This window comes from Buteo buteo, chromosome 9 (assembly GCF_964188355.1).
Source record: "Buteo buteo chromosome 9, bButBut1.hap1.1, whole genome shotgun sequence".
Lineage (NCBI taxonomy): Eukaryota > Metazoa > Chordata > Aves > Accipitriformes > Accipitridae > Buteo > Buteo buteo.
Window position 1 is genome coordinate 20,018,311 of NC_134179.1, and position 15,620 is coordinate 20,033,930.

At 39.6% G+C, this 15,620-nt stretch overlaps 1 protein-coding gene across 7 annotated transcripts in view; it reads left to right on the plus strand.

The window, feature by feature from the left end:
* PELI1 (pellino E3 ubiquitin protein ligase 1) overlaps window positions 1-15,249 on the plus strand; it is a 47,343-nt gene extending 32,094 nt beyond the window's left edge. For 6 of the 7 annotated variants that reach the window (XM_075035565.1, XM_075035568.1, XM_075035566.1 and 3 more), the window contains 6 exons: window positions 5,154-5,298; window positions 6,392-6,521; window positions 8,129-8,230; window positions 10,245-10,442; window positions 10,555-10,743; window positions 11,638-15,249. In XM_075035565.1, coding sequence (XP_074891666.1) covers window positions 5,154-5,298; window positions 6,392-6,521; window positions 8,129-8,230; window positions 10,245-10,442; window positions 10,555-10,743; window positions 11,638-12,204 — 1,331 coding nt within the window. In that variant the 3' untranslated portion in view covers window positions 12,205-15,249. The remainder of the gene's footprint in view (window positions 1-5,153; window positions 5,299-6,391; window positions 6,522-8,128; window positions 8,231-10,244; window positions 10,443-10,554; window positions 10,744-11,637) is intronic. The other variant, XM_075035567.1, reaches the window with a different exon arrangement.
* The last annotated feature ends 371 nt before the right edge of the window (window positions 15,250-15,620 follow it).

Genomic DNA, 15,620 nt, shown 5'->3' on the forward strand with positions numbered 1-15,620 from the left:
TTTATGTTCTCCCCTCCCCCTACCCCATTTTAACCATTAAGATACTGCTATTCTTGCTGCAATTCCAAAAGCTGTACTTGGTCTACTAAATAGTGAACTTATTCACAAAGTGCTATGACTTAGCGCAAACAAGATCTGAAGACTTTCTGTAGAAGCCACCAAAAACTAGTTGTGTATGAGTCTCATGATCAGAAAAGGCAGCTGACTGATTGAGGGTGGCTGGTAAGCTAAAGCTGATAGTTCAAAACCAACCAAAATTCATTATATCTCTATGTCCCCCACTGAAAATGGCACATTCAGTGAAAGTGGGCAGACTCTTAAACTCTTCATCTACTCTGAAGCATGGTTTGTGAGATCTTCTGGAGAATAGTCTGCCTCTAGATTCAGACACTAGTGTCTGAATGTGACAGGAAAAAGTATAATGATACGGCTTTTCCTTCTACTTGAATGTAATCAGAAATCTGTGGCTTCCTTTCTGCCATAGCAATCTTTGCCTTCTGTGACTTGAGTGAATATTGAAGAACAAGAAGGCTTGTAAGGAACTGGATTTCTATTCTTAAAACAAATTTTAGATACTTTTTCAGTTTAGATGTCATCTCTTTCCAATCCCTCAAAACAGTTGCATGTGACAGCATTGTGCAAGTTACCTTCATTGAGCTTTCTCCTGTCTCCAGAGGCACCAGTGTTAAGAATAAAAAGGTATTAATTGTTCATGACTTCTTCCTGTTCCAGTTTCCTATTTTTGAGACTGAAAGATGCTAACTGGTACCCATTGTGGTTTTATGCTAACTGCAAACAGTTGTGCTCACCTTTTACCCAACCAAGTAATGCCTTTCCAAAATAGTTTTTTCTGTGTGCAAGTTGCTTTACTTGGAAAATCTCTTTAATTCTATAATACAGGACTGTGCACAGGTAGTGTTTTTCAGGCTTTCGTCTCTTCTCTGCAGCAGAAGTAGAGATCTTGACGTGAAAAATTTGCTGCTGCCGGTTCTATGATTTTTGGAAGAATTGGATGGGGTAGGATCTTGTAATTAACACCTTATTCCTCATCAGTGTTGAATATTCTTGGAGGAGTTTAAAACAATCTGTTGTTCAGAGCCTACTCTGATGAAGCCCACTCCACTGGTGTTTGGAAATGCTACTGCAAAAAGCAGCAAAAACCTAACTTGAGCGTATTTTGTTCAAGCAGTCAGTTCCTTAGCTGTATACTGGCACTTCAGGGCGAAGTTGTCTTTTTAACATATTTAATTAGCCTTTCTTAACACTTTCAAGAAGTGTTCTGTAGTATTCTAGGAATAAAAACTGGTCAGATTATACTACAGGAGAAGGCCCATTATATAAATTAGCGCATCCTTCCTCTCAAGACCATTCCCTCCCTTAAGTGCTTTATCCAGGTTTAAATGATCTGTAAGCCTGCTCTGTTTTAGGAGTGGAGATGTTATCCCATGGCCTATTAGATCGTCTGCAGTGGGACAACACTTAAGTTCTATTTGCAGATGTCAGATTTCACTTAGGCTAGTCTTTGGGACCTCATTGGAAGAATATAAATAATCTTTGTTATTTCTGGGAACAAAATGAGTCTTCCTTTTGGGTACAGTGTATCAAGCAGATCATACTGGGTGAGAAGTAGTGTGTATGTTGCACTGATTTTTTTTTGGGGGGGGGGGTGCACTGAATTTTGTATGTGCTTGAGTTGAAGTTAACTGGGTGGTATTAGTAGTTGTGAAAGTGGTTTGTGCAGCTCATACAGGTTCTGAGATGTATTTAAAAAAAATCAAGTTCAAACATTCAAGCTATGCCTTTGAAAATATACAAGCAAGCTGTTTTACTAATGATAGCTCTAGATTTCTAACTCTTGAACCTTCCTTAAGTCAAATAAGAAGTGGGTTTCCACCATATGTGCTGGTCCCAAAATAAACCTGACTGTATTTCTTTAAATGTGGAACAAAAAATGTATTAAGGGGGAGCTGCATGTTAGATGTTGGACACTTGTCCTTATACTAAGACTTTCTATTAATTTCTTGCATTGCTGAAGTCTGTCACTTGGAACTGTTGGTCCCTTTTATGGTTTCTGCTCAGTTATGTCTTAAAAGGAGGTTACTGGCCACCTGTTCAGGTAACTCTAAAAGAGTATCCTTTAACTGTTCCTGTGTAATTAGTTTTAATGAGACTCAGAAGCTGACTCAGTTACTGGGAGATGTATTTTTTTAGCTTTCCATGGAATTGTTTACTTGGGTGAACAGAGAAGTTACATCAAGCCTTTTATTGTACTAATGGCAAAAGTTAAAGTTATTTTTAAAGTTTGCCTTCTTCCCACCTTCTCTAAGTGAATGGATTAGCTCTTTATCAAACACTGTAGCATTGGGTGGATACTATTCAAATCTTTTTTTACCCTGTCATGCTATTTCCTAATGGGCGGTGCTGTAGATTTCATAGCTGTATTTCTTACAAGTTGTTAAATATCAATTCAAAGGACAGCCATTATGTATTCTAGCAAAGAAATGTGAAGCATTGTATGTGAAATGCAGTGGCCAGGTTGAAATTAGTTTTATGTACAGAAGACTGAATTGCAGGGGAGAGGCTGCTGAGGAGATCAATATTCAAGTAGAAAATAGGTTAATCATTTGGGGAGGAGATTAAAATATGAGGAGCTGTTTTTAGACGGCAATATATAAGCAACTATAATGCAAGAAGATTTTTAAAATAAAGCAAAACAAGAAATGCTGGAGTTGATAGTAAAAATACTTTATAGAAAATGTATTTATATCCTTTTATATACAGATAAATACTTAAGATTTATACTCACTTCTTGAGTAGAAATACTTCAGAAAAGAGATGTGGCTAGAGAACCAAGCGCTATTAAATACTAAGAGCTAGATAGTTTAGTATTAATGTCAGTAAACCACACCTGTGGTGTCTTCAAAGGCATGTGGTTTCAGAGAATTGCTGGTGTGGTGCTCCAAGGTGGGGTTGTGATGCCAGGAGGCAAGGAAGACCCCAGATGGCCATAGCAAGCATGAAAATTGTGAACACGGTTAATCTTGTGGGGTTCCATTTATCAAATGGGACAATCTCCACATTGATGTGTTATGACTATTGGCATGATAGGAGTTTAAGGTCACATTTTCATATAAGTTTGCTTTAAATTCTTCGGTTTAGAATTTTAAAGGCAAAACCTGGGGTCCTACCTACAACAGTAAGTACCTTCACTATCCCAGTTAAGTTACTGCTACACATGGGTCAGCAATCTAGAAATGCTTTGGAACAAACTGTACTGCTTTGCTTGCTCCTGTGCTGCTGTTGCTATTCCTGTGTGACACATGGGGGCTGTTGAATCAGTATAAGGTACTTTCTGCACCAGCTAAATGATGGATACCCTAAAGCTTGAACCAGGATAGCTGCCTAGTGAAAATACACACTGCTTCCTATGCAACAAAAATGTGTTGGTGTAACTGTCAGGTAGACAGGACACAGATGTTTCACAGTAGTGTTGGGCAGGTCAGGTTTATTAACTGCGCTCACACATCTAGCAGTGGGTCAGGATACCGTTGTGCTAATGTTACATGTATGCTAACCACAAAGACAGTCTTCAGTTAACTTCTTATTTCAAGCACTATGAAATCCACAGTACCCAGACTTGAGAGCAAAGGAGAAGAGATTTGGAAAATAATGAGAAATGAAAGGAAAAAGAAGGGTTTCAATTTAGCCTCCTGGTTGTGTTCTGCAGGCATCACAGCAAAAGTTTGTCGGACAGTAAGATGTCTTTGCATGTATTTGTGTGAAGCCCTCCCAAACATGTGGGATAGCATGTAAGAAAGCATGAAGGAGCATACTGGTTTTTCAGAGAGCACTGTGAGCTGATTGCAGGTGGGGATCAACATATCCATGCTGAATAAGAAATTGGTAGATTGAGAAGAGATGTTGAAGGCCAGGCTTCTCCATGAAGGAGCAGAGGACCGGGAGAGGGTAGAGGTCGGGTCAGTAAAGGGATCTTTTGCATCAGCCTGTGAATGAATGTGAGCAGGGTGACAAGCACTGCCACATCCTTTTCTCTGTTGTTAGGACGTAAGATGGGGGCTAGATAAAATCTGCATGATGGTGTCTTTTCTGCTAGTATCTGTGATCTAGTTGAGGTAGAAGAAAATGGAGATACAGCACTGTAGTCATGATTGAAGTTGATGATGGGATTCAAGAAATCTTACATGGGCCAAAATGTGTATTTGTGCAGAAGGCAGAATGTTAACCATCAGTACTAAAAAAGCTTAATAGCTTTTTGAGTTGGTATGAAAACTTACCTGGAAGGACCAAGGGAATGTTCTGATTTCTGTTAAAGAAAGTCTCAAACAGGCTAGCATCAGCTTTATTCTTTATTGACCCAGTGCTCTGTTGGGTAGGCTGTCTTTATAGGAAGGTCAGAGATGGGTGTTGGGTAGGTCAGAGGAGTCTGGAAATGTTACTAATGAGAAGCTGTAAAAAATGCTAGGGTGAACTGTTCCTCAAAGCAGAAATATAACAAAAAAATTGCACTTCAAAAGACTCATTAAGAATTATGTGAAATTGCCTCAGGAAATCTCCTTCAAATAGCTGTTTGTATCACTTCTGTCTGTGGTTAAACATGAAAGATCACATTGCACACCCTAGACTTATATGGCAGACTTGATATCAAATTGTCATACAACTTCCTTCCATCTACAAATCCAGAAGTTTCTTGGAAAGCTCTGAACCAGATACTTTCCTTGAAAATTTCTACTTCTCTACCTAATGACTGGTCTTGCTATGTTGTTGTTTTTTTTTTTTCTTTAAATTTAATCCCTATCCATCTATGCTTCTTGATAGTTGAACCAAACATACTAAATGAAGCTATATACAGTTTATACTAAAAACTAGCATGAAGGAAAACAACTGTGGATGTTTTATCAAGGCCATACTGGAATTTTTTAAATGCACTTTTGTTTTTTTTGTGATCTGGTAGTTCTTCCAGGCAACTCAGCCTTAATTGATTTTATATGTATGTTTTTAAATTATTTCAGGCAAAACCAAAATGTGGAAAACACAAAACATTGTACCTACCATATCAGAAAGGTGTGCAGGTTTGTGTAGTTGATGGATTTGAGTCTTTTCTCTTACACTTATTTTTATCTTTGTTGTTACAGGAAATAATGAAAAAAGTGTGCCACAAATCTTGATCAGAGACCTGAAATTTGAGAAGAAGTCATTAGCTAAGCTCATGTTTTCTCCTGATCAAGAAAATCATCCATCAAAAGCACCAGTAAAATATGGTGAATTGATTGTATTAGGGTAAGTGTTTTGTGTTTTGGTTGGAAGTGAGAATGAAGGTAGAATTTCAGGGTGCACTTAAAGCAGATAAAATGCAAGTTGCCATGAGATGGTCCCACAACCTACCACTTGAACTCCCTCTTTCACAGTGTATCTAGTGAGTGTGCAACTGAATAATAAGCTGATCAGCTTTTCTTTGGTAGCTGATCTCATGTAAGGGAGGGAGTAGAGGGAGGGCTGCCTTTTTCAGTGACAACCGGATGTTATTTGTAATGGGATATATTGGAAAATTGCACCGCAGTATGTATACCTTTTTGTGACAGCATGAGCGTGGAGGTAGGACTCTAAACACTTGAGTAGATGTGTTCTTCCCAGGTAAGCATTTCATGACAAAGGCAGCCAATTTGTGAAGGGTTTCCCAGTTGGTTCCAGGTTGGGCTAAGACAGATGACTAACGTGATGATGCGGAAGGAGAGGTTCCCTAGGACTTGAAATAAAATAAAAGGAGTTTTATAAGAACGTAGTAGCTGTCTATAATATCCAAGTGCAAACAGAAGATTTTAATAAAGCAAGTTTGCCAACTGGCCTGTTTATGTTTAGACATGTTCAAAGTGAGAGTCTGAGGGTTTTCTGATGGGTAAAATTGGAGTCTTGTAGGACAGCGTATCTATTTCTTACAGGGTTTTATTTCAATCAAAATTCTCTAAAATACTAGCTCTCCACCAGGGTTGGTGACTGCTTAGAATCTTTCATTTACAATGTGAACACATCATTTAGAGATAAATCTACAGGTAGGCATATAACCTTACTTGTTTTCATGTTTGGGACCTACATCTTTTTTGCTTGTTGGTAGTAGCTTTGAGGTTAATCTGGGTAGCATTCCTCACCCTACAAGCTTTGTGTGTTTAATGCTGTATTTCTGTGGGCATGTTTCAATATTGTGTGTATCAATTCTCAGATTTAAATGTGAGTAATTGGAAATCTGTAATTATTAATACCACACTAATTAAGACGACTTTGTGCTTAGAATGAAAGTTCTTGTGGGTCTGTATCTCATGAGAAGCTAACTAATACAGGAAGATGGACTTTGTTCTTTTTCTGTGCTTTTTGATAGGTACAATGGGTCTCTCCCAAATGGAGATCGAGGAAGAAGAAAAAGTAGGTTTGCTTTATTTAAAAGGCCCAAGGCAAATGGGGTGAAACCTAGCACTGTGCATATTGCCTGTACCCCTCAAGCAGCAAAGGTAAGCTTGATTTGTCTGAGTAAGTCTTATTTCTCCTGGTGCTGTCTAAAGAGTTCGGTGGAGTCACTGCTGTTACACTGAGATGTAAATGATGTAAAAAGCATGAAGTTCTGGCTGCAAAAAGAATGGATTGTTTTTATCCAGGGTTTTTTGGTACCTGTCAGGGTTAGCAAGAAATCATTCAGCAAAACAAATCTGGTGCCCAGTCCTTACTGTGCCCAGAAAGAAAAATGTTTATTTTTGAAACATGAATGTTCAGGGCACAGGCTAGTCATGTAAAACACCTTCTATTTTGTTTTCCTTCTGAATTCACTACAGACATCTGTTCTAGACTTCCTGTTTTCGCACTCACTCGTGCTTTAGGGCTAACTTTGCTTCGCATGAAGCTGAGTTTTAAATGGTCCTTTGCCAAAGCTCTGTGTGCACTTGCTACTCCATCCAATGGGTAGGAGTTCCGCAGGGATGAAGACAGGCGGTTTTTGCAGGGCATGTTTTATAGGGCTTGTAATCAGTTTCAGAGTTCCCATTAAGAAGCAGTAAAGGAAGGGCTTAGGTCCTGAAGTTGAATTGTATTTCATGACAAAACTAATGTATTATACTAAGGTATTACCATTAAATACTTCTGTATTGTGGCGATGCAAATGTATGTGCAGTTATGTTCAATAACAAATGGAGGATTTGTACTAAAACCAATGGAATTCGAGAATGCTTACTGGTTGTTCAGATCTCCACTGGATCTCCAGTGTCAAGATCAGGCCCTTAAACATATACAGTAGTGTTAAGTGTTTGACTCCTAAAATACCTTGACACTTAAGAATATTGATTCCTAAATTCAGGGGATGGCATAAAGTATTCTGAAATCAAAAGCATTTTGCTAACCAAAGCTCTTGTAATAGAATTACATCTATAGGAGATATGTGAAAAGAACATTTATTTTTGCTAATTCTTTATGGTCTTCAAGTAAGTGCTATTTAGAAGCACTTTTAGAAGAGTGTTCAGTTCCTAGTAGGTAGTTGCAGAATGAAAATCTAGACTAACAAACTGAAACCTAGATTACTTTGCTACAACTTCTGCAACCTGTGCTGAGTTTCTCCATTTTACCCTGTTTACTATGACTACTTGTTATGTTTTTTCTCTATGTATCTTATTAATCATCGCTAACTTTAGTATGAACTTGGATCCCGTTTTTAGAATGAAGTCTCTAAGTTTTTGTCCTCACTTTGCTGTTGGAGAAGTTCAGGCTGAGAAGGCCATGAAGGTGTTACATTCAGTTTCAGCCTTTGCACTCAGTTGTTTTTGTTCTGTGTTATAGCCAGTGTTGCTTTAACATGAAGCATGACTAATAATATGTCTTGGTTACGTGTATTTTGTTGCAGTGTGTAGTAAAGAGACCAGTTTGGTCTGTTGCTGAATCAATCCTACAGCTTTTTTTAATAGCCAGGACTGGTTTTTGTGAAGTTTAACTACAGGTGTGTCACTAAGAGCCATCTGCCTTAATGCATTAATTGAGCAGAACAAGAGCCTGGTTATATATATTGCCTGCTTGCTGCTGTATTCAGTAGAGTTATTGTTCACTGTTTCAATAATACTTGGCACTTTTTCCATAGGCAATAAGTAATAAAGACCAACACAGCATATCTTACACTTTGTCTCGGGCCCAGACAGTAGTTGTTGAATATACACATGACAGCAACACAGATATGTTCCAGGTATGTGAACTAATATGATATGTAAATGTAGTCTCGCTTTTGGTAGTTTCTAATGAGACATCCTCTCAAGAGGCTTTTTCCCTTGGACCCAAAAGTTTGCATGTGTCACCTTTGACACTTTACTATTCAGAGGTGTTTAGTTCTGTTCATTCCCAAGGCCATCGCATGAACAAGGCTGTATATCTGTGCACCTCTTTTAGGCTTGGTCAGAGGTGAAAGTTGTTGGGTTTTGGGTTGGGTTTTTTTTGCGACTAATGCACAGGATTATGGTTTTGCCTTTGATTGCTGGTCTGCAAGTCACGTAAGCTGTGTCCTAGTCCCTCCTTGCAAAATGAAGAATAAAGTTTTTTGAAGCACTTGGAATTTTCCTTCTAGCATTTACAAAGGGATTTGGGATCAGCCAGTTGGAGATGGGGTAGAAGAAATACCAAGTGAAAATACAGGAAAGCTTTTGACACAACTAATATGAAAAATACCCCTAACTCCTTTAAGCAAACCCAGAAATAAGTCTAAAGCACTGGACAGTGTGGAGAGAGGAGGCCCAATGCTCATGTGCTGGCAGTTCAGAGCAACTTTGCTGCAGTTGCTGTATGTATGAGAAGGAACCACAAACACACTTGCAGCTGCGGTGTGTGCTCATATCTTATAATTATTTCCTGTTTTTCTCAAAAGGAAGGGTTTTGTTTTGGGTTTTTTTTGTGTGCTTTGTTCCTTCTGATTCCTGGACTGATCTTGTGTTGATTTTTTTGTTGTCACTAATTTATGGCAAGGAGTTTTGCTGTCACAGCATTTAGCTGTGACGCCACTGCAGGATCTAAGGAGGTGGGAGGTGTTGGTAAGTGGTGGAGGATGCTGCTATGCAACTGCAAATACCTACAACAGAGCAAAAGGGCTGTAATGAACTAACTGCAGCATAAGCTATTGTTTGTGTAAGCGTTCTCTCTTTAGGCATGCTGTAGCATGTATGCTGCTCTAAAATTGCCAGTGGCATTCCCTGTGTACTGATGGGTTATCCTGCCTAAGAAGCAATAGAAAAATACATTCTGACAAAGCAGTTTCAGTCTCATGAAAGCTCTTCAGCCTTCACCAAAAAGCACCTCAGGCTTTTGGGTCTTCTGCCCAGCAGTTAATCAGTCTTAATATAACCAGCTATTTTATAAGAGGCTGAGAGCTCTGCGAGTGAGTGAAAGGTAATAGTGTGTAAGTGGGCTTTAAACCTGGTTACATGGATGTTTGGGAGAGGGATATAAGTTCTCTTCATCCTTCATAAGGAAAAGGACAAGATGAGTTGACTGGAAAAGCAGTGAAACCCATGCAGTTCTATCAAACCCGATACAGTTGTGTGGGACTGCAAAAGTCATTCTTCTATGCAACCAGAAAAGAAGGCACAGCTACTAGAAAAATCTGAATGTAGTCAGATGTTGCATTCTTGTTGTGTTCTTTGCATATTAATGTAACCCCTCCCTGCCACAAACATCTTGTACCTGGTCTTTCCTGACAGATTTGCTGCTTCCTAGTGCCCCACCAGAGCTGGAGAGTCAGCTCACATCATCTAATTTTCCTACATCTACACCTCCACCTAGTCTAGCGTTGTTCAGAACATTCTGAGTGAATATGCAAAGTGACAGAGTATTACTTTTCTTCCATCTAACTGCTGTTTCCTAGCTGTTGTGGTGCTGCTGCAGCTGGTCCAGCTGACTTGAGTGTAACCTTTCTGATGAGAAGGCCTTCAATGGGAAATCATCTCAGAATTGACTTAATTACATCATTTTATTTCCCCTTCCTTCAGTTGGCTGTACTCAGCCTTCAGAATAACTTTGGTCACATGGAAGTGGAATAACTCATCAAATCAGATTAGGCTTTAGAAACCTAAATTTAGATTGGTGGAGGGGAGTACTTCAAACTGGAATGTCATGATTTTTTCTTGATCACTTTTAAATGGTTTGAATTTGAATATTCCTGGACCCAAAGGCAAATTTCTAAACAGGTGGGGTTTTTTTTGCTCCCTTTCCAGATTGGTCGGTCAACAGAGAGTCCTATAGACTTTGTCGTGACAGATACAGTTCCTGGAAGTCAGAGTAATTCAGATACGCAGTCTGTGCAGAGCACTATATCAAGATTTGCCTGCAGAATCATATGTGAACGTAACCCTCCTTTTACAGCAAGAATATATGCTGCAGGATTTGACTCCTCAAAAAACATTTTTCTTGGGGTAAGGTAACTCCTTCTTTTTTCCTCCAAGTTCAGTGCAGGCTTATTTTTAAACTAATTCATAGCTCCACTTCAGCCAAATTAAAAGTTTCCATTGATGTAATTTCTCTTAGGAGAAAGCTGCAAAGTGGAAGACATCAGATGGGCAAATGGATGGACTAACCACAAATGGAGTTCTGGTTATGCATCCTCGTAATGGATTTACAGAAGACTCCAAGCCAGGGGTGTGGCGAGAGATATCTGTATGTGGGAATGTGTTCAGCCTCCGTGAAACCAGATCAGCTCAGCAGAGGGGAAAAATGGTAAAAGTAGTGACCGATGTTTTTTGCAACCTGTTTAAAATGGGTACAACTATAAGTGGTAAAACTTGAGCACAAACAGAGGCTGGAATCTGCTTCATTCAGTGTAGATGTCACAACTGTAATCAGTTACACTGACTTTTTATACGTCTGTCTTCGTACATGAAGGTGTCTTGGCTCAACCTGAATAACTGACAGAGTTTATGTGCAAAATAGTACTTAATTGCAGATCTAGACTGCTCTCCTAAATTGAGTTGCCAGTCTACTATGCTCTTTTGCAAACTGTCATAGTTACGCACACATTCTCAAGTATTTTTCTGATTCTCCCTCTTGAGTTTACACTTCTAAGGTTTTCCCAATTTTTCTTTTTTATAGAATAATAAAGAATAATTATAGTTTTATTGACACATGCCTATATACCTGGATATCCCTTTCCACCTTGGCATTCTGAGTTTTCCTCTTGTTTCCAAAGCATCGGTGACATTTCCAGGAGATGATTGGGTTTGGTATGACTCGGAATCTCTTAAGCGTTCATGTAGCATTTCTTTTTGTTATTTAAGTGATACATTTAGCTAGGAATGCTGACAGCTGAGTTTTTCTGGAGGAGAGGAAAGCCATGTGTAAAGGTGTGTTTGAAGAAAACAGGCTAAAATGTGATAGAGGACTAAACAAGACTTCTCAAGAAGTTTTGGGGGGTTTTTTTTTTGTTTTTTTTTTTAAAGAGGGGAGGGAGAAGCTGAAACTGGGCTCTCTATAGGTATCATGTGTAGGACAGTCAAGGAGCTGCTTGAAACTTTTTGCCTGGATCTTCCAGGCAGATTTGTATTATGAAAGTGCATTATGTTACTCTTCAGGTAACCTTAGGTGACACCTGTCTTTCACTTTGTCCATCACAAGGTTGAGAACGAAACAAACCAACTCCAGGATGGCTCTCTAATTGACTTGTGTGGAGCAACACTGCTGTGGCGCACTGCAGAAGGGCTTTCACGCACTCCTACTGTCAAGCACCTGGAGGCACTAAGACAGGAAATAAATGCAGCAAGGCCTCAGTGTCCTGTGGGGTTTAACACCTTGGCATTTCCCAGCATGAAGAGAAAAGATGTTGTAGATGAAAAGCAGCCGTGGGTGTACCTGAACTGTGGCCATGTCCATGGCTATCACAACTGGGGAAACAAAGAGGAGAGAGACGGCAAGGATCGCGAGTGTCCCATGTGCCGCTCTGTTGGCCCCTATGTGCCTCTGTGGCTTGGATGTGAAGCGGGATTTTATGTGGATGCAGGACCTCCAACACATGCATTCAGCCCATGTGGACACGTGTGCTCAGAAAAGACAACTGCATATTGGTCCCAAATTCCTCTTCCTCATGGTACTCATACTTTTCACGCAGCCTGTCCGTTCTGTGCGCATCAGCTGGCTGGTGAGCAAGGTTACATCAGACTCATTTTCCAAGGACCTCTTGACTAACCCATGTGTTGCTGAGGACTGCAGTAAACTGATAAGCTAAGCGATTCTGATTTTTAAATCGACTGTTTTTCGTATTCTCTGGGCTTTGCTGGTTTGCATTAAGATGAAGATTTTTTTTCTTTTTTGTTACAACAGCTAAATCCCTCTCTATTGAGAAAAGTCTGGGAATGGAAGAAACGGGGGGAGAAGGGGGAGAACTCCTGCTTTCTTTAGTTAATAACTACTTCTGAAGAGGTGAAGGAAGTGTTGTAGAGTGAACTTCGATGCCTTCCGTTTAATGGCTTTGAATCAGATGCCCACAGTGTTTGAAAGTTGTTTCCTTCTTTTTGTATATGGAGGGTAAATAGTTCAAAGAACATTAGTTTACAGCTTGGATGCAAACATTGTAAAATACAAACGTGTATATTAACTCTTTTCTATTTATCTTTATTATTGAAAATACATAGAATCTTTAGAGAGTAGCATGGTCGTAGTGTGTTACATCCAGCAATTGGATGTGTAGAGTAGTTCTGGATGGAGAAGAACCTGAGATGGAAATGGTAGAAAAATCTTTTTTAATCTAAAATACTGAGTTCTTAGAATAGTTAAAACGCTTTTTAAACAAAGCTAATGCAAATTATGAGGGCATAAAGGTATGTTTTAACCATGTTGAAAGGTAGGTAAGAAGGACTTCTTAAAATGTCTTTTTGGTAGGACTGTACTTAAGGTCTGGCTATGAGGAGAATATTTACCAGACTCTTTGAATATGCAACTTAGTCTAGATTAAGGATTTTTTCTCCCTTCATGCTAACACATCTCTTTATTTAGCATTAGTGATATTTGTGAGGGTTTTTCCAATCCTAAACATTAACAAACCTGAAAGACAAGGCTCATTTTGTTCTGTGCTGTTTGGGGTGGGGCTGAGGGGAGAGGCGGATGTGTCCTTGCACTTGTGTGGGGAGCAGGGAGCAATTTGTGAGTTGGCCGCAGTCCCAACTTGTGACACGCTCGTCAGTCGGATGTTCTGCCTTTCTTCTGGCCCATTGCAAACTGGCGTGGGGGAGCCACGGGCTTCACGTGCTTGCCTTTACCCTGCTGCAAGGTGCAAATACTCATCTAGGCTGCACACGGAACAAAGTTGAAGCCTGGTACCCAAGGGATGCGTGCCCACATCCTAGCATCCTCATGCAACTTGTCACAATTGGCAATCTGTTAGGGGAGTGCTTGAGCCGGGACTGGACTGGGCTCCTAGACCTCAGTGTGGGATGCTTGTGTAAAGTCTGCTCACGCTGCGGTGGGCTCTAGTTAGTAGTCTCTCTCTGCTCTCCCCTCCCTACCCTTCCTTTCCCTCTGTATCCACCAGAAAAGGCCAGTGCACTACATCCAGCTTTGCTGCTAACCCACTGTGCTTCATGGCAAATACACAACCTGACCTTTTTAGGATTCAGTTGAGCTTTTTTTTTGGCTGTCTTCATACTTTTTTTTTTCCCTCAAAATACGTACTGCATAATTGACAGTAGCAAATTTCTGTACCTTATAGCATAGCTTTAATTTTTCCTTTCAAAGCTGTTCTAAAATTTTCTTGGTTAAAGAGAGACCTATGTTGCTTCGATGTCATGAATTATTTACTTTGTCAATTGTTTCTCCATTTTTAAAAAGAAATTATATATATTGTTTGGTTCACTCAGGAAATGCATGTGTCAGGAAACCTGTATTATAAGTTCATTTAGCTGTCATGTACAAGTAACTGCTGTTACTCCCTTTCCATAGAAATATAACTGATTTTGACATTTTCCAGATTATATGCATTAAGTAATGAAACTTATGCAGCAAGAAATCCCTGTATTGTAGTTGTTCTAATCATTTTATTCAAACTATAGTATACTGTAGTTTAATTTTTATTTGCAAATTAATTTATTCAAACTATGTGAGTAAACACTTTTCAAAAATAGAAATTCTGGGATTGTCTGTTGCTTTGTTTCCGAGATGAGAAAGGTGGCTGGAGGTGGCTGCTGTCACCCAAGGTGTCTGTTCTGCATGTGTGAATTAAGATCATAAAAAAGAAGCAACTGTAAATAAGAGTTTGCATGTTATCCTGGTCATGGATTTGAATGGCTCCTTTCAGATATGACCTCTCAATGTGTTTTATATTTAACGTTACATTAACAAAGCCAAGATTGTTGTTCAAAAGACACAGTTAAATGATCTTTTCCCTGAGTAAGTTCAAATAATGAAATGTAAGCAAAAAACTTTAACTAAATGGCTGGGCTCTTCTAAAATGTCAAGAGCTCTTGATTCCATCTTCCACAAAATCACATTGATGCTTCTTCTCTGGTCCTGATCTTGTTGATTATGGGGATATGAAAAATCAGAAAAGGACATGATGAAAGCTACAAAGCAGTATGAGTAATAAAAAGATGAACTGTGAAAACAGATTGAGAACTGGATGGTGGCAGACATACAGAAAGTGGTGTACTTGTCCTGTGTTGGGGGCACAGCTGGATGCCGGTGTGGAGCCAATAGTGCAGTTGGGTACATGCACGTCTGACTGTAGAGGGGAAGAAGAGAGGTTCATGCCCAACACAACCATCGTTAAGCCTCTACCATGTTAAGATGGTATGTTATGCTTTCATTATACTTCTTTGTCCTGCCCCCCTCCTCCAAAAAAACCCCAAACACCACAGAAGACGGCGTAGTCTTAGCAGAACTGGCTGCTTCTCTGGGTAGGGTTACGCTAAGATAACCCTTCACAGTCTGCCCCACACTTTCTGTCTGTTGTATACTTTTCTTGACCCAAGCTGGGCTTGTTAATCCCATTTTTAAAAGGGCAGAACATGGGCATTCAAATGCCTGAGACGCAGAAATCCCACTGTCAAAAGCAGGATAGCAGTGATTGAGTAGTTTGAGAAACAATTTCCATACAACATGCAAGCTAACTAAAAGCAGTAGCTTTGACTGTGGTTTCTTATTTGAGTTCCTTCTGGGCTTCTGTTCTTTAATAAACAATTTAAATAGAAGGTCTCGTACTCTGTAAACTGTAAAATGAATGTCACATTAAAAGTGTAATGATACCTTTGACTCAACCAGCTGACTGAAGCACTCTGAAATTTAAAGGCTTTTGCTTCTGAACAAATTTGGGAGCTGGCAGAAGTACAAGAGGTTGCACTGTGCTGGCTTTGAGATGATTACAGCTCCACTTGGGTGCAGCCTAAATCAGCCCCTTTTACCTGCAAAAACCAGCCCCAAATGAGATCTGTGGCCTTACCCTGCTTTCAAAGGTTGGTTTGAATGGAAAGAGGCATTGATGATGCAATGAGCAGATGGGACAGGACTATTCCCTGTGAGATTACCATAGGTATATGGAACTGACGAGGGAATGCATGTGGAAATGAGGTAAGTGTAGGCCCTTTTCTAGCATTAAAGTTTTGTGAAGATCT